Below are 27,350 nucleotides of genomic sequence, written 5' to 3'. Positions count from 1 at the left end.
TTTATTTTACTCAATTAATGTAAATAATTATTTTTAAAATTATTAATTTCTTAAATCACGTGCGCACTTATATTATCGTGTCTATTTATTTTAATTTAACAATTATATATTTATTTTACTCAATTAAAGTAAATAATTATTTTAAAATTTCCATTAGTTTCTTAATTCACGCACGTATTTTTACGAGTTTAATTATTTTAATTTAATTATTTATATTTTAATTTATTTTAATTTAATTAATATAAATAATTATTTTTAACTTGTGATATCAATTTGATCAATAGTTTTATAAATATTAGATTTTATCACACCCAAACGTAAGTAAAAGAAAATATTTTTATTTAAAATTTATTTAAAATGAATATAGATAGAGTGACAATAAACTTGTATTTAAATATTATTGAATGCATATTTGGTTTTTGTATTTTTAAAACTTAATTGTTTTAGTTAAATATCAACTACATAGATTTTCCAACTTTACATAGATGAAATTAAACCAATGAATACTTGTATAACTCTTCTTACTCATAACATGCCCACATTTCATACCAATAGATGACCTACAGTGGATAACTTCTTTGAACATCCAAATTTATTCGATTATAACACGAAATCATTCAAAGCAAAACTACAGACATTCCATATCCTTGTCGTAACTAATCAGAGTACACCACAAAGGCTAGAAAAATACCACAAAGGCCAAATCAAAATACGCCACAAATGCTAACAGAATGCCACAAAGGCCAAATCAGAATACGCCATAAATGCTAGCAGAATGCCACAAAGGCTAGCAGAATGTCACTCAGGCATCTTAAGAGCTGTTGTGTTTACGATATGGATTTACCTAAACGCACATCACGTGAGGTTTGCCCATCATCGTTATGGGACACGCAGAGAACCCTAGTCAATAAATGCGGATCATCCGCCGTTTCCAGAATATGCCATGGCCATGGACTTGTCTTTAGAATTGTCATATCATAATTCATTTTTACTGTTCCGACAGGCTTTATCGAATACCAACGCAATAACCAAACTCACATCATAATCTTTCTATGTAATACCCCAAAAATTTTTACAGTAAGATATTATCTTTGATATAATAAAATAAGGAATATAAAGCGACAAAAAGGGAAAATTTTGGAGTAATGTCAACATTGAGAAGTATATTATGACATATTAGTTCAAGAAATGATTAAATCACAAAAGTGAGAAAAGTTTTGTTGCCCAAGAGTAAATACTCAAAATTTGAGGGGTTAAAGTGTAAATATGAAAAAGTTGAAGGACCAATGGTGTAAATATTTTAAGGGTGGAATGATCTAGAAACTGAGGAAAATGGATGGATTAGGACCAAATTGAAAAAGGTGAAGAATTTTGAGGGATTAAATCGCAATTTTACAAAATTAAGTGATGACTCAATGATGAAATTTTAAAAGATCATAAAGGGAAAAATGGTCAATTAGAAGAGAGAGAAATCTAGAAAATAATGATGATGTTGGAGATATTTTAGATTAAATAAATAAATAAATATTAGTTTATTAATATTTTAATTTGATTTTTAAATGATATTTTATTATTTTATTTAGTATATATATATATGGAAGGAAAGATGAAGAATCATCATCTTCTCCCATGCATTCCAACGTATGAAGAGAAAAGAAAGAAAGAAACTTTCTTTTCTTTACAATTTGGTCCTTTCACCAAAAATTTACCATTTTCATCTAGAAATCAAAAGAATTTCCATATCCATCAAGAGAGAAAGATAACAAGGAGACTATGGGGAGCTAGAATATCAAGTTGGATTCAAGAAATAGAAACTGGAGGGGAGAGAAAATCAAGTTAAAGATTGAAATCAATATGACAAGGTAAGAACATCAAGATTTTAATAAATTTTTAAGTTTGATATTATTGAAAAAGTATGGAAATGATGTTAATGTAAAGTTTTCAGATATATGGTCCTATGTTCTTGATATGTTAGTGAAGAGAAAATAAGTGAAAGTGATGAGAAATAGTGTAGAGAAAGAAAATAAGGGTGTTATAAACATGGTAATAAACATCTTGCACTAAAACAGTTTTGGACAGCAACAGTAGGTTAAATTTGAAAAATCATCATAAATTATGGGAATCGAATTAGAGAATGAAAAAATATGGAATTAAATCTTATTAAGTCTAGTTTCTCATAGAAGAAACGGTGTAAGTAATGGAATTGTAAATCATGAGATATAATAATTTTTTGAGACAATGTCAGAATGAATTTGGGTTCCTCTGTTTTTACTTTTAAAAATCATAAAAAATTGAATAAAAATAATTAGAGACTTAAATTTATATTTTAAAATCCTGAATGAGTCTATTTTCAATAGAACTAAACAGTAACATCATCCAAATTCTGTAAAAAGAGCTAATTAAGTTTTAGTGAAGAAGGGTTGAAACTATTAGATAGCAGAACAGAGGTGAATTTAAAGAATAAACTGTACTTATTGACTAAATAAAAATTCTAAAAATTTTATGGTAAGAATATATTTGAGTCTAGTTTCAGGAAAAATTAGCGGATCCTAATTTGAAGTTCTGTAGCTCAAGATAAAAATAATTTAGTGACTATGACTCAAATGGACAACTTTGAATAAATTTACAAGTAAATAATGAAATCATAGATAATGTTACTTATAAGCATGTTATATAAATTAAGGATGTGGAATGGAGAGGAGGAGGAGGAAAAAAAATATGAATGGATATTTAGCTAGCATGGATAATTTGCACGTTTTAGGCTCAGGGACTAAATTGAATAAAAGTAAAACTCTATGGGTAATTTTGTAAAAATGTCAAAAATGACCAAATTGCATGAAATGAATTTTTTATTTATTTAAATTACAAAATTGAATGAAATTAGAACAAGATCAGGTGAAAACATGTTTTAGGGATTAAATTTAAAAGTGTTGAAATTATGAAAAATTCGATATTTTATAGAATTCATGGGCTATTATCAATAAGTATGAGAATAATTAGGCTTAAAACAAGGATTAAAATTACAAGAATTTATTTTTCTGAGCCTAAGGATTAAAATCGTCATTAATTAAAAGCTTAGGGGCAAAATGGTAATCTTGCCTAGAGCATTAATTGAATGTATCAGAATATGAAATGAATGGAAATGATGGTTAAATTTATTTATAAAGATCCGAATGACTCAAATACGAGACTTGAACGTGGAAAAGAAAAGACATCAGATTAGTGAAATTGTAAACACAAACAAGTAACGAGGTAAGTTCATGTAACCTGAATTATATTCTTAAATGCTTGAAATGTATGTTATTGATGTGAATATGATTTAAATGTTCATTGAAACATTGATATAATTGATAAAAAAGGGGAAGAAATCCCGGTTGAATGAAAGGAAAATTCGATGGATCTTTGAAAAGGAATTGACTGTAAAAAGGATCTAGCCTAGACGGGTGATCCTATCCTAATATAGCCCTCCCGAAGAATATGTGTGAAAAAGATCTAGCCCGGACGGGTGATCTTGATATAGCCCTCCCGAAGAATATGTGGAAAATGGATTTAACCCGGACGGGTAATCCGAATTAGGGTCTGAATTTAGCCTGGACTGGTAATTCAGATCCAAACTCATTAGAGTAATTGTCATTGCAGGGGATTTAGCCTGGATTGGTAATCCTGACAATACTCTACGAGTTTATATTACAGTGGATTTAGCCTGGACTGGTAATCCCGCTGTAAGAAATGAGGTTCGCGGGAGTGTGCTCTTTGAATTGGAAAATGTGCGCACATGAATATGAATTGACGGACCCAAATTTGTACACTAAAGTGTACCCCCTGAATATCCATCGAAATTCTGAGAAATTCAACAGGATAAAAATAGAAAATGATAAGTACTTAAAATCATGAAATTAAACTTGAAATACATAGAAATGATAATTATTTGATATACTGAAATATGACATGGAAAATACATGTATGTGAAACTTACGATAATTATGCATATTCAAGATTATGAACTCTTGGAATAAATATACACCGAACTTATAAAAATTATGGTACATGAAATATTGTCATAATGAATTGAATGATTTGTATTTAAGAAGAAACAACAAGAAAATGATATGTATCATGACATGTAAATATAAGACTATCTTTGATACTTTGATACAAGGAAAATTATGTGTATTAAGACGAGTAATAAATTTAAGTGAGACATGGCGAGAAAATAAGTTTGTCAATATTAAAGTATGCTAACCAATGTTGTTGCTTGAAGTTTTGGCAAGAGCCAAATTACTATAGAATGGTAATATGTTTAATTATAAGGTGCATTGGAATGGTAAGTGCTTAGATGAAAATATAAATGAGCTTATGAAAGAGTGGAAATGTTTCAGTTATGCAATTTCTTATGAAAAAATTTGTTATGTGATACGCCCGTATGAATCCTGCACCTAATTCGGAAATAAAAAAAATTCTAAAATCTCTATATATATTTAAGATTTTGCGAAAAATTCCCTATGATTTTGATTTAATCTCAGTAGGTTCCTAATGAATGTTTTGGGTTTCGAGGGCCCAATAGAGGGACGTTATGATTATTTTCAGAATATGAATAATAAATGACTCAGAATTATTGAAAATATTCAGTAAACTCCGGTAATGCCTCATGCCCTATTCCGACAACGGATACAGGTAGGGGGTGTTACATTCTACACTCAGATACACCCCATTCTCAAACATTTCAAATCACACATCACACAATAAACACACCCACAGGTACGCTGACTCATTTTCCTAATCAAATCATACATCAATACATGTTTCATACACATCAACATAATTACATCTCATAGTATACATTCTAGACACACACATGGTTACTTCACAAAATCACATACACCCATGCACACAGTTCATTATGTTCTGTGTAACATCCCGATTTTAAGCCTAGTTGGAATAGTGGTTTTGAGACCACAAATCCGATGAGAAAAAATTTATTTCTTACTATATTTTTATGGTCTACAATTTCACGGAAAGATTTCGTGAAAATTTCGTTCGAAATTTTTGACGTTTGAGCACTCAATTTAATCAAAAGGGCTAAATTTTAAAAAGTGCAAAAGTTGAGTTCTAGAAGCTAGAGGTGTCAAATTGCTATAAAATTTTAAATTGGAGGTCCTTAAATGGTAATTAGACCATTGGTTATGTTATGGACAAAACTGGACATGAAATAGGTGAAATAGGATATTTTTAAGTTAAGGGTATTTTGGTAATTTGGTAATTAAAACAAATTAAAAAGACAAAATAAGGCCAAAATCATCATCTTCTCCATGAGTGCTGGCTGAATATCATGTGGACTCCATGGCTAGGGTTTCTTCATTCTTTCAAGCTTCATGGTAAGTCCATTCTAGCCCCGTTTTTCTTGTTCTTTATATTTTTAGAATCTCGGTAACTTGATTAAGCTATTTCTATCATTAATTCGAGCTAGAAATTATGTTTGAAAAATTACCCATATATGAAAAGTATGAATTTTGATGCTTCATGATAGAATATGAAACTTAGAATTATGTTAAACGATTTTCACCGAAAACGAGTGAAACGGTATAATTGTTAAAAATTATTATTGTTCATAAGTGCACTTTAGAGCAAGAATTTGATGTTGCTATAGAAGGAAAAATTGTTCCGCATGTCATAAAACATAAGAAAAATGAATAAATTTTAATTTCCGAGCCTAGGGGCAAAATCGTGATTTTGTGAAACTTTAGCGGCAAAAATGTAATTTTTCCAAAATATGATTTTTGGACTGGATTGAATAATGTGAGTGTAAAATAAGTTAAATGTGTTATTATAAGTCAAGAAAGACAAGGAATTGACTTTGATTAGTGAAAAAGAAAAAAATGAGAAAAAGTGAAAAATTTCCCGATTGAATATTCGGAATAAAAAGGGATACGAATGAAGTGACAAATGATCACATGTGTGAATGGACTGTGTGTAGGTCACTATGTGAAAGTAAAAGTGATGGTCACGTGTGTAGTACTATGTGTAGACTACTACATGTACCGGAATGAAAGGTCGCATGTGTGGTACTATGTGCAGGCTACTATGCGTATCGGATAGCTTCGAATCACGTGTGTAGTACTATGTGTAGGCTACTATGTGTAACGGATATTAATGGTCACGTGTGTAGTACGATGTGCAGGCTACTACGTGAACCAGAAAGTTTGATCACGTGTGTAGTACTATGTGAAGGCTACTACGTATATCGAATGATAATAGTTAAATGAGTGGTACTATGTGCAAGCCACTGAATGTTTGCTATTATACCGACATGTTTAATAGGATATGAGAAATTGTAAACCAATAAGAATATGTGATTGAAATGCAGTGAGTTGCAAAAGAGTCACTGGAGTGATGAAGTTTTGTACCGTGCTTATAAAATAAATTGTTATAGTGTTATGTGAATGAGTGAATTTGAAACAGAACAGATTTGGATAGTAACAGTGACGTTAGTTTGAAAAATCACCAAAAATTATAGGGATTGAGTTAGTGGTTGAGTGAGATATGGAATTAAATATTAATGAGTCTATTTTTACATAAAAGAAAAAGAGCAAGCAAAAGAGTTATACATTTTGAGATATTTGAATTTTAGTGGGGCAGGGTCGGATTAATTTTGGAATCCCCTGTTCTGACTTTGGAAAATAATTAAAAATTGTAAAAAATAATTATGAGTTATAATTTATATTCTTAGAATTCTTAATGAGTCTATTTTCAAAGGAAACAAACGTAAATATCATCTGAAATCTAGACAATGAGATAATTCATTTTTAGTGAAGAGAGGTCAGAGATATTGAGCAGTGAAACAGGGGAATCTTTAAAGAATAAAATGTACTAATTGGCCAAGTAAAAAATTCTGAAAATTTTATGGTAATAAGACATGTGAGTCTAGTTTCGGGGAAAATTAATAGAACTTAATTTGGAGCTCTGTAGCTTTGGATAAAAATGATTTAGTGACTCTGACTCAAATAGACAGCTTTGAATTTAAATATAAGTGAATAGTGAAATTATATATAATGCTAATTAAGCATGTTTTATACATAAAAGGATGTGGAATGGAGAGGAGGAGGAGGATTATAAAATGTATGAATGAATTGTGTATAAATGGTCATATGCCCGATTATAATCGGTAAATGTTAAATTGAATGGTAAATATGTATTGATCTTGAATGACTATTGCGGTATTGAAAAGCAATTGATCAAATGTTTAAGAAATTTAGTCATGATATTTATATGTGTGAAAATAATGATATATGGATGATTATATCATTGACGTTGCATTGATTAATTCGGTTTATGTGATAGAAATGTCAAGAACATTTGTCTTTGATATGTGATGATCATGTAATGCCATGAAAATTTGTTTATTTGTGTGGTTTAAAATGTACCTATATTTTGTTATATAACTTATATTGTAATCTATTTGACAAATGATAAAAATTAATTCGGTTACCATGTGAGGTGAATTATGATTTGTGAAGCATATCTATATTCGCAATAATGGATAAAATATATTTATGTCATGGGTGAATGGTTAAACACTTGGGTTAGTATAAAGTGTATATTTAGTAAGGTTTGTTGGAAAAGAAATAATAGGTTTTGGTTTATATCGAATAGAGAAAATTTGTACTATCTTTGTGGCTAATTTTGTTAGCTTTGTGGGAGATGAATGGATAATGTATATATATGTGACAATTAGCTTACTAGATAGTGAGTAATTGATATATTACATTAGTTAAAAAGTAAAATTTGACGATATGAGAATATGTAATGATACGGATAAATTCAGGTACTCAGGACGAATTCAACAAGTAAGTGAAAATTTATAAATTCATACGACGAGGAAGTGAAAGATTGTGAGTATATTTAGCCAAGAAAACCCTAATTAACGACTCGAGAATAACAACTTGAAAGTTTTAATTTAGATGAAATTTTACAACTTGATTTACTACGGTTAAAAGTGTATATGTTCTGGTAATACCTCGTACCCTATTCCGGCATCGAATATGGGTAAGGGGTGTTACATTCTGAACTCACAATGACTTATATCAAGAATACATATTTTTAGTAATCATTTAGGTACTTGTTCACTGTTTCTAGAACATCGATCACAAGAAACTTATCTAGAAAGACTTGTAAGAGTCGATACCAAGGACTCACCTGAGGCTCACCTACTGCAACTCAAACTCCAAACTCAAATATTCTTTTCGAACCAGCAACAACAATCGGAGATGGAACAACCACTGATTTATCCAAGAACTTTAACTTTCAGCTTAATGGAGAATAAATACAATTAGATTTGAGAATAAAGAATCAAATAGTAATATTGTAGAAAGGCACACCTTTCTCAGAATCTTCTCACACACAAACATATATATATCACCCCATACCATTTAGTGGAATTTGACAAGTGTCATGATATTTCAGAAATCGCCTTTCTTAATGGCCTACAAACTCTGGAAGAAACATAAATAAGAGTCTTGTTCATATGCTATTAGACCAGTCAATTCAATTGGTTTATTACCAGATCTAGTTACCAAAACTTGTTCTTCACAGTGCTTGAACAAACTAGGAGAACTATGCTTTTGGCGGTAACCTATACAAATCTTACCTTTCTTTTATCGAATTCCTTCTTTCATTAAAGAACACGTCCAATACTAAATCCTGATATACTTCCATGGGCAGATACTCATTTTGCCCAAAACATTAATTCGTCAGAAGCTTACAATTTGACGAACTAACTACCAAAGTGCACCAAAACAGACAACTTCGCGTTTATCCTCCTTTAATTCAAATCAGCTTGATTTGGGGTGTGATAAATAGTGTGAGATCCGATTTGACTTCCAACCGACTATAAAACTTCCAATGATCTACAATAATTCAAACAAAGAAAACGTAAACAACACAGTGCTTAGTAAGTTCGTACGAAATTTAAACATAACTTACTGATTTTGGTATAACTTAAGCATTGATCACATTTCTATATACAAATTGGAAACATGGCATTCTTTGTCCTATGCGCATCACAACCCAACAAGGTTAGCATACTTACAAACATAACATTAATCATAATTCATGCTTTTATACCAAATAATCCACGCAATCATATTTCATTTCCATTCCCTTGTACTTAAATCAGATGTCATTTCCATTTCACACTTATCCAATTTCCACCCGATTAACTATAGCAAAATAACATTGGATACACGGGATAACAATGCTTACACGAGCTGTGAATGTAAATGCTCACACGAGTTGTGAAAATGGACCTGTTAACACGAGTTGTGGGTTAAGTTAATAACATTACACGATGCTGTTCACACGAGTTGTGAATAATCCGCAACAAATGCAGAACCTTAGCCATCGGTAAGACATCCAAAACCAACACCCGAAACGGTAATAACCCTAATGACATGTCATTTGTATCCTAGCTGTTCATTAAGTTCATAAGGGCTCAGTTTATATCCATATCAATTAGACCTTTGAACATTATCATTTACACAATAATTCAACTATATACATTCCATTTTCAATTTGTAACATCAATTATATCTGTAACACCCCGACCCGTATCCGTCGTCGGATTAGAGTTACGAGGCATTACCGATCAAAACCCAACTCGAATTTTTTTATTTTCATATTTTTTTTATACTAACTCAACCACAAAATTTCCTCCCATAAATATATATATTTATATTTAAGCACATAATCAATTAAAACCAAACATGCATCATTAATCAAATTACATATACCAACTATGTTTCAAAATTCAACCATATCATTATCATTTACCAAATCAAAATTTGATATAATTCAAATTCTTAAAACATTTCCAAACCTATATGATTATATATCATAAATCAAGCATGTATCCAAACATTTATTCGTACACATTTATTTCATTTCAATTTACTAACTATACTACATATTACAATATAGGTAATCTACATTGTTTGGACAACTCTTATACATCAATTTGGACAGATTTATATATCAAAATTTGGACAGCTTATATACAAACAAATAGACAAGCATATACATACCAAATTTAACAACACTTTTACACCAAAATTTAACAAAGATATATACAATACATCATATACATATAATACACATATTACTTTTGAAATAGGCTTAAATATAACTAATTTATACAACTATTAACAATATGCTAAACACATCACACTTCTATATATATAACCGAAATTTGCATAAACTTAAACATCATATATATATATATATATATATATATATATATATATATATATATCAAATAGATTAAAAACATAAAACTAAGCTTAACCAAAATGAATAAGCCATTTTCGCATGGCTCATATTAACATATCCCAAAATTAAACATATTAACTAGACTATACATGCCATAAGTTCAAATTCAAATTTACAAAATACCAAAGACGGTCAATAGTGTGATAGACTATGCTGACGATTCCCGAGCTCGTAACGCGACTCCAAAATCTATAAAACAGAGGTAAACAAATACAAACACACATTAAGCTATTAAAGCTTAGTAAGTCATAAGCAAAAATTCATATATATATATATATATATTAATACTTATTCCATCATTAAGTTAAATAAACCAAATATCCTAATATTTTGTACCATATAACACTTGAATAAAGATCACATTGTATTTTCATATAAACAAACCATATGGCCAAATACACATAAATATTTAACAAAGCCGAATATTCAATAAATCATTATGCCAAAACATACTTATACTTAAATGGTTAACTCATACTCTATATTTCATTTGAACTATTGTCAATTTAAAATAATCAACTTACTTTATCACCAATTTAGCAAATGGCTAACACATACCTGAATAATTTAGCTTTCCTTAACACTTTTATTTGCTCTTACTATTGCTCACATAAGATTTATAGAACATAAAGCCTTGTATAAAACACCGGCATAAAGCCTGCTAGGCACAAAGCCCGATACATTTCACCGGCACAAAGCATGCTAGACATAAAGTCTGATATAATTCACCGGCACAGAGTCTGCTAGGCATAAAGCCTGATATAATTCACCGGCATAAAGCCTGCTAGGCATAAAGCTTGAACTTACAAAATCGGTATTTCACATAATTCACATCTAATTTAAATCATTCTCGGAATATAATCAATTCACAATATAACATTCAGCCCTAGCTTATATAACTTCAAATAATTCATTTCAATGTATAACAAATATATATATATATCATAGGTAGTTCAACATTTAAATGCTTATTGACTTACCTCGGACGTTGTCGAACAGTTAAATCGGCAACTCGACCACTTTTGTCTTTTCCCGATCCAAATCCGATTTCTTTTAATTCTTGATCTAAACATATTCAAATTAAGCTTATTTAAACACCATTCTATTCAATTTAGCCTAAATACACATAAATGGGAAAATTACAATTTTTCCCTAATATTTCACACTTTTTACAATTTAATCATTTTTGCTCAAAACACAAAATACGCAAAATTTAACTATACTCATTAAGGATCGAATTTTCCTTGTATTCATAAATGCCCATGCATTTCGTTTAATTTGCATTTTAGTCCCTCAAAAATTTATTTTCTCAATTTAGCCCAATTACTCAAATTCACGAAAAATTCAAAGACAAAATATGTTAATCTAACACTTATATTTCACATTTCATCAACTAACATCATGAAACTCAAACATTCATCAATGGCACATTTCAAAATTATCCACAATTCACAAAATTAAGACATGAGTTTTAAAGAACACGAAGCAACGATCTCAAAAACGTAAAAATTATCAAAAACCCAACAAAATACATACCTTAATCAAGACTTGAAAGTGTCGAATACCTAGCTTGTTTCTTATTTTCTTTCTCTTTTAGTTTCGGCCAAGAATAAGTGAAAATGGCCACTTTAATGTTTGTCTTCTCTTATTATTATTATTATTATTATTATTATTATTATTATTATTATTATAACTTTATAATATAATATATATTATATTATAAGCTTTATAAATAATATAAAACTATATATATTATAACATAATGCCGTCCACTATCTAAATAAATGGCCAAATTTCCTATTAAGGACTTCACATTATAAAGACATTAGCAAGTTGACACTTTACATATTAATTAGTTAATTTTACATTTTATGTGATTAAGTCATTTTATTAAATTAAACACACAAACAATAAAATTAATCTACGAAACTTTCACACATGTAAATTCACACATAATTAACACAGAAAATAATATTAAAAAATATTTTTCAGACTCGGATTTGTGGTCCTGAAACCACTATTCCGATTAGGGCCAAAATTAGGCTGTTACAATATCAACCTTTACAATTTAGTCCTTCTAGCAATAAACATAAATGTGCCATAAATATTTAATTGTAAGACATATATAAGTATACACATCAAACCAAAAAGGTAAATATAAATCAGTTTAATTATTATACGAACTTACCTAAATTCGAACAGCAACAAACACGTCACCAATAACAATTTAATTCAATTAACCATTCAAAATACCTAAAAAAATTTTAAATACATGCACATGACCCTTTAGTAACAATTTACATTATTTTCCTTAAATTTTTCCTTTTATTCAATTTAGTCCTTAAAACCGAAATTTACATATTTTTCACAATTCAACCTAAAACCTTAGTGCTAAATTCAATATAACCCCTTAACAGCTCCTAAGCAACTAAATTTTACAAAAATTCTTTGTTAAATTCAATATTTTATCAATTTAGCCCCTAAACTTAAAACTAACTAAAGTCACTTTACAAAATTGTCATATTTAACAATCAAACTCATAAATCTATGATTTATCTTCATGAATATCTAAAAGCCATTAATGGCAAGTTTCAAAACCTTTAAAAATTTTACGAAATAGTCCCTAAGTTAGCTAGATTAAGCAACAACGATCTCAAAAACATAAAATTCACTAAAAACGGAAGCAAAAATCACTTACATGTAAGATGAATGCTTGGCTGAATCCCTTAAGGTCTTGTAATGGTGTTTTCGCTTGGGAAAGTTCAAAAATGGAGAAGATGATAGCTTTGTTTTCTTTTCTTTATAATTTTATTTACTTAATTACCATTTTACCCTTGAATTTAATTAAAATTTAGCCAAAAACATGCATGAAGAGTCCGCACACTTCAAAATATGGCTAATTGCTATTTAAAGCGCTTCAATCATGCTGCTATAATCATATAGCACCTTTAAATGAGTGACAAATAACTTTTTTAGATTTTATGATTTAGTCTTTTTTACTTAATTAACCAACCAAACATCAAAATCACAGAACCAAACTTTAATACGACACTCTAATAGACTCGTAAATATTAAATAAATAATATTTACTGACTCACTGGTCGAAATTGTGGTCCCGAAACCACCAATTCTGATACCACTAAAAAATGAGTTGTTACAAAAAAATAAAACGTAAACTCATTTGATTCACCAGTAAATATGTAAGCAAAAAAAAAAAAGTATACTTGGTATTCCTATAAAAAAACCAAATAATAAGTTAAAGCTTTCATATGTATAGTGTTATTAGAGTTCAAATCTCATAATGAATAAATTTTATTACGTAATAAACTATAAGAAAACAAAAATAATTTTATAATAATTTAATTTTATAAAATAATTCTTTAATAAATTCTCAATTGAGTTGGAATTGGTTGATAAGTAACACAATTTAATTAGAGATTTTATTATAGAGGAAAGATTTGATATTGATTTAGCAAATAAAGTTTTGGGTACATTGAAAGATAGAATAATATATAGTATTAAATACCAAATTTAACAAATATACATACATTAGGTGATTACTTAACCATTTTAAATTATATAAAAGAAATGGGGAGTTAGTTAAAAAATTGTCTTATGTTGGACGAAATTTTCAACATAATTAATAGTCGTTGAAGGAATGTTTAATTTAATTTTCCATTTTTGAATTATAATAATCAAAGTCTGAAGCATGCAGGTTGGAAAACCACACCCAAATATACTCAAAATCCATAGATAGTTTCCATTGCAATGGGCAGGAAACTAATGACACCCAATTTCTGACTCAAACTATTTAACAATAAAAGATTACATTGCCATGTCAACATTGCTTTGGAAGGATAATTATAACTAGCTGACATGAAAAGGATAATTATATTTATATTTTTTTAATGATAGATACTTGCAATTATTATTATATTTATCATTATCGCGTCCGCAATTATTAATTTTGTGTATAAACTTGGATTAAATTGAACAAATATTTGTGATATTAACACTAATGTCTAACTTGAATTCAATCTACGCCTATTAACACTCCAATCACTTCACACATCTACCCCTAAGAGTCTGTCATGATTTTAATCTAAAGTTGCCAAAAACAGACAGTTAATTCTATCTACATTTATCACTTCAAATAGGGACAAATTCAATGTAACAATATCCTCGCCAAAAATGATAAAAGGTTTTCTGAAATATTATAAATTTGTCTTTTCCTCTAAAAATGTATAATTACTTATGTAACTAAATTATTAATAAACTTATGTTTTGGTCACTCAATTTCTAAAAGTTATAAAATAGTCATAAAAGTATTCCAAAGTTTTCATTTAAGTCAAAGGTTTTTATTTAAGATAGTAGACTATTAAGTTTTTTTTTAAGTTCAACTAGCAAGCACCAAGCGGCGATTCGATAATCGATACTATGGATCAATACCCATTGACGAGTAGAAAAACACACCGTAGATCCAAGTTGATCTGACGGTCAATGTCGGAGATTGAAGGATAAAGTTATTTGAATTTTGGTTCATAGATTCATGAAGTTCAAAATTGTTTCATAAAAAAAAAACATTGAATTATAGAAGAGAATGAGAAAGAGAGCTTTCAATTGATGCGGATGGTGCCAATAGAAAATGACGTCATACAAAAACAATTTTAATAGCTTAGTCACTTAAATGAAAACTTTCGAATAATTCAATAATCATTTTGTAACTTTTTGAAGTTATTAATAATTTATTAATAATTTAATAATCTTAGATGAAGTTTGACCTAAAAAAATTTTCCTTGCCTTTTCCCTTGACTTTAATTGGGGCGTAAATTTTATTTCTTTATTTATTTTAAAGTAGGAATATTAAACACGCCATAGAAAATGGAAATTGACATTAAATCGTGAATTATGTTTTGAAATTCTTAATCCATTTTTATCCGTTATTCCAAAGGCAAAACTATAGTCAAATTGGTAATTTCAAAAAAATGATTGAACATTGACATCATTTGAGTTAATGTTGAAGTGGGCGGAATTAGTTTAAGGTACAACATTGTACCCGTTTCCAGCGCGTACCTACCCTTTGTACTGCTTGTGTACTAATTAAGTAGACCCAAAACATTCAATGGTGGAAGGAAAATTGGAAGAGATTAATATTACAACCATGAACAAAAGTGGAAAACAACAATAGAATACATGAGATTTTGGTTACAAAAACCAAATATAATAATTGGTCTGACCTGCATAAGCTCAAGATGGAAATCGATATCATTGGTAGTTTTCACACACAATATTGAAAACCAAACTAGGAAGATATGTTGCGCAACATCATGGTTTTGAACTCTTGAAAATCAACCATGCCGTCAAAGTTGGTGTCGTAGAAGCAAATCATGCTCCTGCAATCTTTGCCACTGTTTGCATCCCACAACCCAAGCCTTCCCAACACGCTTTCCAGCTCTTCGCATGAAATGAACCCATCCCCATTCAAGTCGAACACCTCGAAAGCCTTGGCCAGGTCATCTTCATCATCATCATCATCATCTTCTTCTTCTTCTTCTTCAATGATGTCGCCATTAACGCTGTGGTTGGAGATGGAATCGCAGAAGGACAAGAATTCATGCATGTTCAGACATGGCTTTCCCACTAATGGCTCCAGCTCCTGGAGGCTAAACTGGACCCCGATTCCGTCCAGTAGGCAATTGAGTTCTTCCAGGCTAACCAAGCCATCCTCATTCTTGTCCAGCTTCTCGAATATACGTTGTAGATCCTTCTTGCTAAGGGCTGTACCTGACATGTTTCTACCGACCATTAACTTCTTCAAATGCTGTAGCTTTTGTAATTTAGTGTTTCTGGTTTGGAACGTATGATACTGCATAATCAAAGATTCTTCCTATATATATATATGCTAATGGCTGAAGATATTGATAGTTTATGACAAATCATTTTAATTTTATGGAGAAAGGAAGCTTGCAAGAAGTTTCCTATATAATTATTCCTTGAGTTTTAATTAAAAGATGTAGAATTTAATTTTATCTATCTATTTTTTTTTATAATTTGGAGGTTTGACTGTGTAAGTGAATATTCTAGAATAAAAATTTATAATTGGGAAGTTTGATTGTGTAAGTGAAGATTCTAGAACTAAAATTTGAATCTTCTAAAATTATTTATTGTTTAAGGATTTTATTTAGGAAAATATTTGGTACATCTAGTAAATTTTAAATTTCACAAGTAGAGTTAAGGAATTGACAAGTATTAAAAATAAATATTTTAAAAAAGAGAAACATATGTCAGTCTTTTAAGTTTATTTATAGAATAAAAAAAGTACACTACTAATGTACCAAATATTCACTCTTATATGAACATGATCAAAGACTCTTTCAGTTGGGACAAACAATACACATCTAGTCTTAAGGTAAATGATTCCAACTACCAAACCACATTATCAGCTCCGCCTAAGATTAGCAATTGGATCCAGTTAAATTCCGATAGAGTTGTGAAAGAGAGTACTGGGATTGCTACGATTGGGGGAATTTTTCGTGATAAATACGGAAGTTGGATTATTGGGTATAACCGGTTGGAAGGCACATGTTCAGTTCTTGATGCTGATTTGTGGGACATTTTTGAAGGTGTGACGATTGCTATTAATAAGGGATTTGACAAAATTCTTATCATATCAGATAGTCAAGAGGCAATACAAGTGATTCAATGAAGGGTTTCCAAGATGTCGAATTCCGCGTTGGTTAGAAGAATCATCTTACTTTTGCTAAAATGAGTTTTTGGTCAATTCAGAACGTTCCCAGAGATTATAATAAAGAGGCTGATAGTCTAGCCAAAATGATAATTAGTAATAATGGTTGTATTCAATTTTTTGAAAACTCCTCCTTGAAGGCATCAATGTATCACTAAATAATTTTCGTAATAATTTTTACTCACCAAAAAATTATATTCACTCTTATATTTAAATATACTATATATTTTAATTTTACATTGTAAGTGAATTCTTCCCAAACAAATATATGTTAAACCTATTTTAAAACCTACAAAACGTTTATAATTTTAATTCACATATGTATCAACTATATATTCTCCTTTTATTTTGTGAAGACCGTATATTCATTATTCTTGCCTAGACAACTAAAGAAAAGACTATTAATATAACGTGTATCAAATGATAATGTTAAATTGAATAGGATCATACAATTTAAGAAAAGAAAATGACAAACATCAATCGTAGATGGTGAAAGATAAATTTTATCAACACAATAAAAGTTTCATCCTCAACGTCAATAGAACATTATAGCACGTTGACAATTGGGTCGGTCATAACTCAAGCATGACCATCCACCAAACTGAAGAGTATAACGACAAAACTATCCTAAAATCACTTGCAAAAGTAAGATTACATGCATTAACAATACTAAAAAATGTGCTACAAGAGTAGACAAAATGAATACTTATTAAATAAAAAAACATATAAAACTTAAAGATAACATAAGTCTAAACTAACTCATGAAATTATTTATTATTCTCAAATATTTTTAAAATAGAATCAAATTAAAAAGTCGATAAAAAATTATCCACTTTCTAAGAAAAATTGATTGCGAGCCATATCTTAAATTACAATGTAAATATATATAAATTTTACTTGATTAAGTGGATTGTAATCCGAAACCAAACCATAAGAAATGACTACATTTGTTATTGCCTTTTGAGAAAGTTTCAAGCGTTCGTAAAGCCACTTTAAACCGCCCTTTTCTATTTGGAAGGGCCAACCGCCAAACACAAAATAGGAAGTACATGGAAGAAATGTAAAATAAACAAATTTTAATTCAAAAAAAAATCATACAATTATTTTTCCAAAGAAAGAAAAATTATCATAAAATAATTTTATTCTGTACCCAAACTACTTGTGTTGGGGCAATCGAAAAAAAATATCTTGATATGTTTATTACCTTAATTTTCATATTATGTTGCTATCATGGTTATTGGGTCGTATTGAAGTGTCCAAAATGACTTGACATTTTGATTTGATTGTAGGTTGCGTATCAACCTCAACCGTACGTATTCATTGCTGCACACAGGTTATATATAGCCCTAACGTTCAAGGAAGCCAATAATGGAGTGGCCGGTAGTTTCAGCGTTTCAACAACTTATAAACAATAAACATCAGCCATATAAAGTTGTTTTATATCTTTTCCTTCTTAGACTTGTAGTTGAAGCTTATATCTAAAAGATCCATCTTCGTACGTACAGTCACAGACCACAAGTGTAGCCGGCGACCCTTCCACATCAACAGGGGCCTCTAACCGACATATGTTGTGTCTCATAACATTATATAAATATTATTTGATAAATTTACAAAAGAGTTTTTAAATTTTAAAATTGTATGTTTTATTTAGTTCTTTTTTAAAACATCAATTAAAAATACATAACAGTTATTTAATCTCGCTTTTAGAATTAATGAAAGTTACCATCAACTAATTATTCTATGATAGGACGAGTACCAACTGCAGTGGTGGTTGCGGTCTTATGAATTCTTGCAGCAACGGAAATTCTTCTAAATTGGATTTCAGTGAGAATATTGGATTAGGGGTATAGGATATATTAAATTAAGGTGTATTTATGATTGGACTTGATCATAGATTAGGTTGGGTCGATGTAAAATTTTAGTCTTAATTTTTAGGTTCGGCTTGAAAATTGAACTTAAAATTCTGCCCAAGCTCAATCCGAATTAAAATTGCTAAATTCGAGTTCGACTTGGTCCGCCTGTATTAAAATTTTTATTTTTATATAAATTTAAAAAATATAATACATCAAATACACTAAAAATATTAAAATAAATATTTCCCAAAATATTGAAAATATATATAAAAAAATCTTTATACTTAAATAGTTGTCAATTGAGCCGTAACTCGATTGACATGAACATTATTGCCAATGCAGGAGGACGTGAGTTTGAGTATGTTAAAGCGTATTATCCTCCTATTTATGGATTGGATTGGAGATAGGCTATGGATAGTTCTAGAAATTGTGTCAAGAATAGCATATATGATCAAGTATAGGCCAATTTGGGTTGGACCAGGCCAAAAAAATAATGACGATGGGACGGGTTGAACCAAGCTGAGTTCTGGGTTGGGGACAGGTGGTCTGGCTCATGATCAAGTCTATCTATGATGATGGTAATAAAAATAATTATGTAATAAATATATTTAAAAAATTTATATAAAAACCGATTGAGTCTTAATTTGATAAATTGACTAAAGAGTTTTTAAATTTTAAAATTGTATGTTTTATTTAGTTCTTTTTTAAAACATCAATTAAAAATACATAACAATTATTTAATCTCGCTTTTAGAATTAATGAAAGTTACCATCAACTAATTATTCTATGATAGGACGAGTACCAACTGCAGTGGTAGTTGCGGTCTTATGAATTCTTGCAGCAACGGAAATTCTTCTAATTTGGATTTCAGTGAGAATATTGGATTAGGGGTATAGGATATATTAAATTAAGGTGTATTTATGATTGGACTTGATCATAGATCAGATTGGGTCAATGTAAAATTTTAGTCTTAATTTTTAGGTTCGGTTTGAAAATTGAACTTAAATTTCTGCCCAAGCTCAATCTGAATTAAAATTGCTAAATTCGAGTTCGACTTGGCCCGCATGTATTAATTTTTTTATATAAAAATAAATTTAAAAAATATAATACATCAAATACACTAAAAATATTAAAATAAATATTTCCCAAAATATTGAAATTATATATATAAAAAATCTTTATACTTAAATAGTTGTCAATTGAGTCATAACTCGATTGACATGAACATTATTGCCAATGCAGGAGGACGTGAGTCTGAGTATGTTAAAGCGTATTATCCTCCTATTTATGGATTGGATTGGAGAGGGGCTATGGATAGTTCTAGAAATTATGTCAAGAAGAGCATATATGATCAAGTATAGGCCAATTTGGGTTGGAGCAGGCCAAAAAAAATAATGATGATGGGGACGGGTTGGACCAAGCTGAGTTCTGGGTTAGGGACGGGTGGCCTGGCGCATGATCAAGTCTATCTATGATGATGGTAACAAAAATAATTATGTAATAAATATATTTAAAAAATTGATATAAAAGCCGATTGAGTCTTAATTTGATTGGCATCGACATATTGTCATGTGATATTATTAAACCATATAACATGATAAGTTAATTTAATAATTTTTATTTAAACTATAATTAAAATATTCTTTAGCATTACTATGAAATTTTAAATTTAAATTCAAAATAAAAAAATAACAAAAGAATTAAAGCTTAATATAAAAATACATATATAATATTGCTCTATTTTAATTTTTAATTTGTATTTACACATAAATTATTTAAAATATGAATAATATAATGTTTTATAATAAAATTCTAATTATTAATTTGATATAATAATTTTAAAACATATAATTGATAACTTAATTGCAAGTAAATTTCTTAAAATTATAAATTCTAATATGAATATATATTTTCAATTAGTTATTATAAAGATACTGATATTGATAAAATGTACCTTTTAATTAGTAAATAAATTATATAACTTTTTACGATTGCAATTACAAGATTTATTTTACCTTTTACCATCAATTATTTACTTTTATGTTATATATTATTTTATTCATAATTTTTTACTTGTATATTGTAAACTATTTATTACTCAGTTACTTCTATATATTAATTCACTACAAAATATTATTATTTACTTATGCATCATATACTATTAATTTATAATTGCTTATTTTAAAATTATAAAATTTACTAATATGTTATTAATCAATTATTAAATAAAAATATTTTTGTGGCAAAAATTCGAACATTTTACCAATTATTTTTAATAAAAATTTCAATATTTAAAAGTACGGAAGTTGAAATTTAAATACGAACTAATGTATTAATAAAAATTTAATCTACAAACATGTCACTCGATGAATTAATCTATTAATTATTATATTATAAAGCTTAAAGTATAATTACATTTTGTATTATAAAAATTATGCTACATAATGAATAATTCCTATGCTATCAATAATGTACTATGATATGATATTTAAAATAATTTTATAGTTACTATTAATCATTATCAAGAATTTATTTTATTATGTTGTTTATCATATATTATAATTTTATAATTATTTATTTTTAAGTATGAAATTTGTCATATGATATGAAAAATTACGAAGAAAATCATTTAATTATTTAAAATGTTATAAAAATATACTTTTTTTTCTTTTTACTATTTAAACGGTAAAAGCTAATGATTAAATGACATAACGAGACATATTAAATAATGCATATTTGTAACATATAACATAGCCTTGCTTACATGAACATAAAAAAAAATGCTGACGTACTATTACAATTTTGAAATTAAAAGAATATCAATTATACCTTTTACCACTTAAATTTTCAAAAGTTTTATTTCTGTTATGAAATTTTAGACATTTGGATACTAATTTTTATGTTTATATTAACATTTGTTCTCCATAACTATTATCTATATCAAAATTTATTATAAACTATCTGATTTTATTATTCCTAAAATTTATTATAACTAGACTAATTTCCTAAAATAATCCCTCATTATTCTTAATAATCCTATAATTCCCTAAAATACTTTCATCCTCTAAGTTATTCTTGTTACTTTGATTACTGTGTTGCCCAACATAATTAAATCTTAATAGTTTCCAAAAAATTCCAAAAAAGATCCTAAAAGATAAAGAGATTCTTATTCTTCCACATACGCCATACTAGCAACTCGAAGAGGGTTGACCATGAGACCCCGTTCCTCAAACTCAAGCCGGAGCTCTCCATGTTCGCCTTGATCCATTTCAAAAGATTTCTTGAGAAGAACTGTGTTCAATGGACCCTTAGTATCAAGTAATTCCAATTTTCTCTAGCGACTGGCAATCTCTAAAGGCATGCAAAATATCTTCTGTTTCATGATGACAAATTGGGCATGACAAATCTTGTCCTATATTCCTTCGTACGCATTCTAGGTTAGTAAGCATTTTAATTTTATATAATTAATAAATAACCTTTCAATGTTTTTTTTATACAAGGGCAAAAACATGAACAAGCATTAGTGCCATGGAATATCAGAACCAGATTTGACATTTGCGATACTGCTCTCTAAGTGAAGTGATCCGGTTGATAGTATCCATGTTGTGTTCTATGATGTACTTGATGTAGTAAAGAGCGAATATCATCCCATAATGGTTCTAATTTCCATGGCACACAGGAGCGTCTAGAAAGTACCGATTTCCATTTGTTGTCATTGGTAATAATAAATCCACAATCAATTTAAATATTTACCAGTTTAAGGAGAAGGTAAGGGAAAGAGCCATCATTTTGTCGAAAGGCATGCACTCATAATAAGTCGGTCTGGTGATTCCAATCGCCCCCCTACTATTCGATCCATAGTAGCATGGTTGACTAAGGGTGAGTTTGGATGGGCGGTGCGTTTACCTACGGTTAGTGTAAAAATAGCGGTGGCGCGCGGTGAGATTAGATACTGTAGCGTGAGATAAAAAGTAAACTAAACGCACCGCACCGCACCCAATCACCCATCCAAACTCACCCTAAAACGCATAGACCAATGGTACGGTTGGAGTTGCTGCTGTGAAATGGTTTGATGTCGAAAGGGCTTACTATTGCACTAGTAGCCAACATACTCCAAGATGAGGTGCTTTGGTGTGCTTGAGTTTGGGAGGCATCATTGTGGAAGGCCGAATACACTAAAATCCACAAAGCATTTATGCACTCTAAAACTTGATAGGGATCCGGCTTATTGCCAGAAAAACAAACACTGTTCCAGTGTTTCCCATATCTGCCAAATTGTGAGTACTTTTGTCCATCTTGAGTAGCTATCAGTGTTTTAAACAAAATTAACATTGGGTTTTAACTTTTATTCTATTGTAATTTTATTCTTTAAATTTAAAATTAAGATAAATAAATTTAATTATCAAAATTATTAAAATTCATTACTTAAAGGTTAATAATAAAAAATCACTACTTGAAATATTTTGTATCCTTTTCATCCAAATAAATTTAAGTACCGACCATAAACTAAATTGTAAACCTTTTGATTTAAATAGAAATTGACATATAGCATGTAAATGTTTATATGATAAATAGTTTTAGATATTCATGACACTGTGACTAATAATTAGGTTACCAAAATTTTAAGTTTGGAGTTTAATTATCAAACCTCAATCATATATGTAATTTAAAGTATAATATCAATAAAATAAATATATATTTTAATTTGTTTTTTTGTACATTTACATGTGAATTTTAAAATATACTTTTATTTAAAGTATAATATCAATAAAATAAATATATATTTTAATTTGCTTTTTACGTACATTTACATGTGAATTTTAAAATACACTTTTATTAGTTAAAGTGTTGTTTGATAAAGTAAGAAAATTATTTTAAACTTTTAGCACTCATTTATCTTAGAAAACTATTGGTATATTAGTAAAAAGTACTGAATATAATTATATTATTTGATAAGAGTAAATATTGATTTTTGAAATCATTTATTTTGTAATTTTAATATTATAAATGTAATATTTTATATTATTTTGAATAGTTTTAGATAAAATGTAACACTCCTAACCCACATCCATCACCGAAATAGGATTTCGGAACATTACCGATCAAACATACATCATTTCAAAACACAATCAAACGTATCCAAAACATGTCATAACAATCATCCTAGGTGCCTAACCAATGTACCCTCATAGGTACCACAATTATATCAATAAAACATATCAATAGAACATCATTCAAATCCAACTTGTAAACATGTTGAATTTAATCTATTTTACCTATTTCATGTTCATTTAAACATTAACTTAAACATGTCATAATATGACCTCAAACATAAACACCTATTTATATATATATATATATAACCAACTAGTATTAACTTATAATTTTATTTACAATCAATTCACATAATGACTAATAATTAGACACCTCAGGTACATGCCGACACAAAAAGGATAAACATCATCACGTTTAAGTTCGGGACCGTTATTGGATGCTGAATCGACAATCAAAATTAAGTACCTAACCTGCGCACGGAAAACAAAATCATACGCTGAGTAAAACTCAGTGGTATTTTTATAATCCGAATATAAAAAAATATGAATCACAAATATACAATCTAAATATTTCAATAACCATATCACATTTCATTTGGTTCACAATATCTCAATTCTCATATCCAATTCATGAATACACAATTCATGTGTCTTAATCCATATTTCAATTCACTGTCTCATTTTCATTTCACATACAATATCATCTAACATCAGTCATAATGCAATTTTGATTAATTACCCCTATTAGCACGACTCGGAATCGGACGGATACACGGATCCAACCAAAACACACCAGTTTGACACCTAATGCCTCATCGGATAATTCGAAGTAAAAATTTGACACTCAGTGTCTCATCGGCTAAACCAAAGCAAATTGGTACCCAGTGCCTCATCGAATATATCCGAAGTAATAAATTGACACACAGTGCCTCATCGACTCGAAGTCGAAGAAATCCCTGAGTTCTTCCAATCTTATGGCATGCCATCTATATTCGACTCAGCCCGATACAGTTAATAGGGTCCAATTCACTTTTCAAATACAACCAATATTCATTTCAATGCAAATAATCAATATATCCAATATATATATACCAATTCAATCAATATAAATTCCATAAATTCATAACTTACTAAATCAATCCATTTCAATTGGAAAACACAATAATTCTCACCTCAACACTTACCATATACATTAAATTGAATTATAACAATTAACAACTAAATTGGAATTACATATAGAAATACAAATCGAAATGTTGACTTTATCGTCCCCTTTTAAGAATTTCGATGCGACATTAGCTACGGAATTAAAACAATTAAAATTTATCAATACAATACAGTTTAAATTTCATATTGAATATTTCAACTTTTACTCAACATTTGTCTAAATTTCAATTTAGTCCCTAAGCCGAGACTAACTTTTATTCTTCACATTTACTTCTTTATTTTCATGCAAATTCCACTTTAGACTAAATTCAACTACCTATTTTCACATAAATTCCTAAATTTAAAATTTTTCACAATTTAGTCCCTATTACTCAAAATTTACAATTTATTCTACAATTCAATGCTTTTTCATTTCTAACTTAAAAATATATCAATTTAATCCCTAATACTCAAATTATTCAACATAGTCAACATTTAAAAACTTCATAATTTCTAAAATTTCAATATAGATCGGTAGTATTTAATACCGTGATTCTAAAACATAAAAATTATAAGAAAATAGACTAAATTAACTAACCAATTAAACTTGGAACCTTGAAACCTAGTTTATCCCTTCTTTCTTTCTTTCCTTTCTTTTCTCCCTGTTTCATTTTCTGCTTTGTTCTTTCTATTCTTTTCTTTTCTTTATTTATTTCATTTACTTATTTATTTTATTATATTTACTTTTTATTTTATTATATATATTTACTTAAATGTTAAAGTAATACATATTTTATTAATATATACATATGTATATTATTTTTACACATGTAATCACTATTACTATCCACTTGTTGAAATAAGGCTTAATTGCTTATTTAGTCCATTTACTTTTTTTAATCTATAATTCAACTTTCATCTTTTATGCAATTTAGTCATTATACCTAATTACTCTTAATTCATGCAAATTCACCTAACCAAAACTTAATTAACTACACAACTAACTTCGTAAAATTTTTTAATAAATATGTAAGAATCCGTTTTACGAAAACGAAGTCTCAGAAATACATTTTCGATACCTGCGACTATCGGGTCGTTACAAAACTCCCCCTAAATAAATTTCATCCCTGAAATTTACCTGAAAAGAGGTGGGGGTACTGAGATCTCATTGCCTCTTCCGGTTCTCAAGTTGCTTCCTCAACACTATGACTACGCCATAACACTTTCACTAATGGAACTCGCTTATTTCACAACTCTTTCATTTCACGTGCCAAAATCTCAACCGGTTCTTCTTCGTATGACAAATCAGGTTGAATTTCAATATCTTCTGTCGAACTAACATGAGATGGGTCCGATCAATATCTTCTAAGCCTTGAAACATGAAAAACATAATGTATTTTCTGTAATTCCGCAAGCAAAGCTAAACGATACGCAACTGGACCTACTCTTTCCGTGATCTCATACGGTCCAGTCCAATAAATCAAGGACTCAGTTTTTCTTTTCGACCAAATCTCAAAATTTTCTTCCAATGCCAAACTTTAAGAAATACCTTATCGCCAACAGAGTATTCAATATCTCGACGTTTCAAATCTGCATATGATTTCTGTCTATCAAAAGTCGCCTTCAGTCTATCTCAAATTTTCTTAACAATGCCTTCTGTTTCTTGAATTAATTCCGGCCCGATTATTTTCTTTCATTCAATTCCATCCAACAAACAGGTGATCGACATCTACAACCATATAAAGCTTCATACGGAGCCATTTGAATACTTGATTGAAAACTATTATTGTATACAAATTCAACTAAAGGTAAGTAACGTCCCCAACCTGATTCAAAATCAATAACACAAGCACGAATCATATCTTCCAAAATCTGAATGTGTTTGCCCCATTTAAAAAAGAAATTCAATTTACTCAATCGAAAAAATGTTCTTTTTACATATTTTTTTAGTTTAGTTGTTTTTTAATTATGTATAGACCTGAACCCTAAAATGAAAAATTATTATTTAGATCTTTTAAAATATTTTAAAATTTTAAATTAATAAAAATTAAAATTATACTTAGACCTTAAAATTATAAAAATTTGATTTAATCTTTTATAAATTTATAATTTCATGAACCCGAAAAAATTGTTTTCTGGATTCACCCTACTTCAAACTAAAGTTAAAAAATAAGGACAAGCCTTTCAAAAAAAAAAAAAAAACCTTGCATAGTTTAAAAGTTGAGTGGCATA

General features: G+C 28.9%; 1 protein-coding gene and 1 long non-coding RNA gene across 2 annotated transcripts; both read right to left on the bottom strand.

Annotated features, from left to right (window-relative positions):
• Positions 1-10,335: 10,335 nt before the first annotated feature.
• LOC105767713 (uncharacterized) lies at positions 10,336-13,104 on the bottom strand. The gene is made up of 3 exons (XR_001125581.2): positions 13,019-13,104; positions 11,301-11,385; positions 10,336-10,509 (listed from the first exon to the last, which is right to left on the bottom strand). It is a non-coding gene; the product is annotated as an uncharacterized LOC105767713 (long non-coding RNA).
• A 2,342-nt stretch (positions 13,105-15,446) lies between these two features.
• Positions 15,447-16,273, bottom strand: LOC105771234 (probable calcium-binding protein CML44). The gene has a single exon (XM_012592645.2). The coding sequence runs from the start codon at positions 16,190-16,192 to the stop codon at positions 15,623-15,625; it is 570 nt and encodes a 189-aa protein (XP_012448099.1). The 5' UTR covers positions 16,193-16,273; the 3' UTR covers positions 15,447-15,622.
• Positions 16,274-27,350: the final 11,077 nt, after the last annotated feature.

The sequence above is a fragment of the Gossypium raimondii genome, chromosome 5, assembly GCF_025698545.1.
Source record: "Gossypium raimondii isolate GPD5lz chromosome 5, ASM2569854v1, whole genome shotgun sequence".
NCBI lineage: Eukaryota > Viridiplantae > Streptophyta > Magnoliopsida > Malvales > Malvaceae > Gossypium > Gossypium raimondii.
This window is presented reverse-complemented; position numbering and strand designations above follow the sequence as displayed.

Bases quoted from the DNA above. Each gene is read 5' to 3' on its own strand.
- LOC105771234 (XM_012592645.2), bottom strand. From the start codon at position 16,192: ATGCAGTATCATACGTTCCAAACCAGAAACACTAAATTACAAAAGCTA.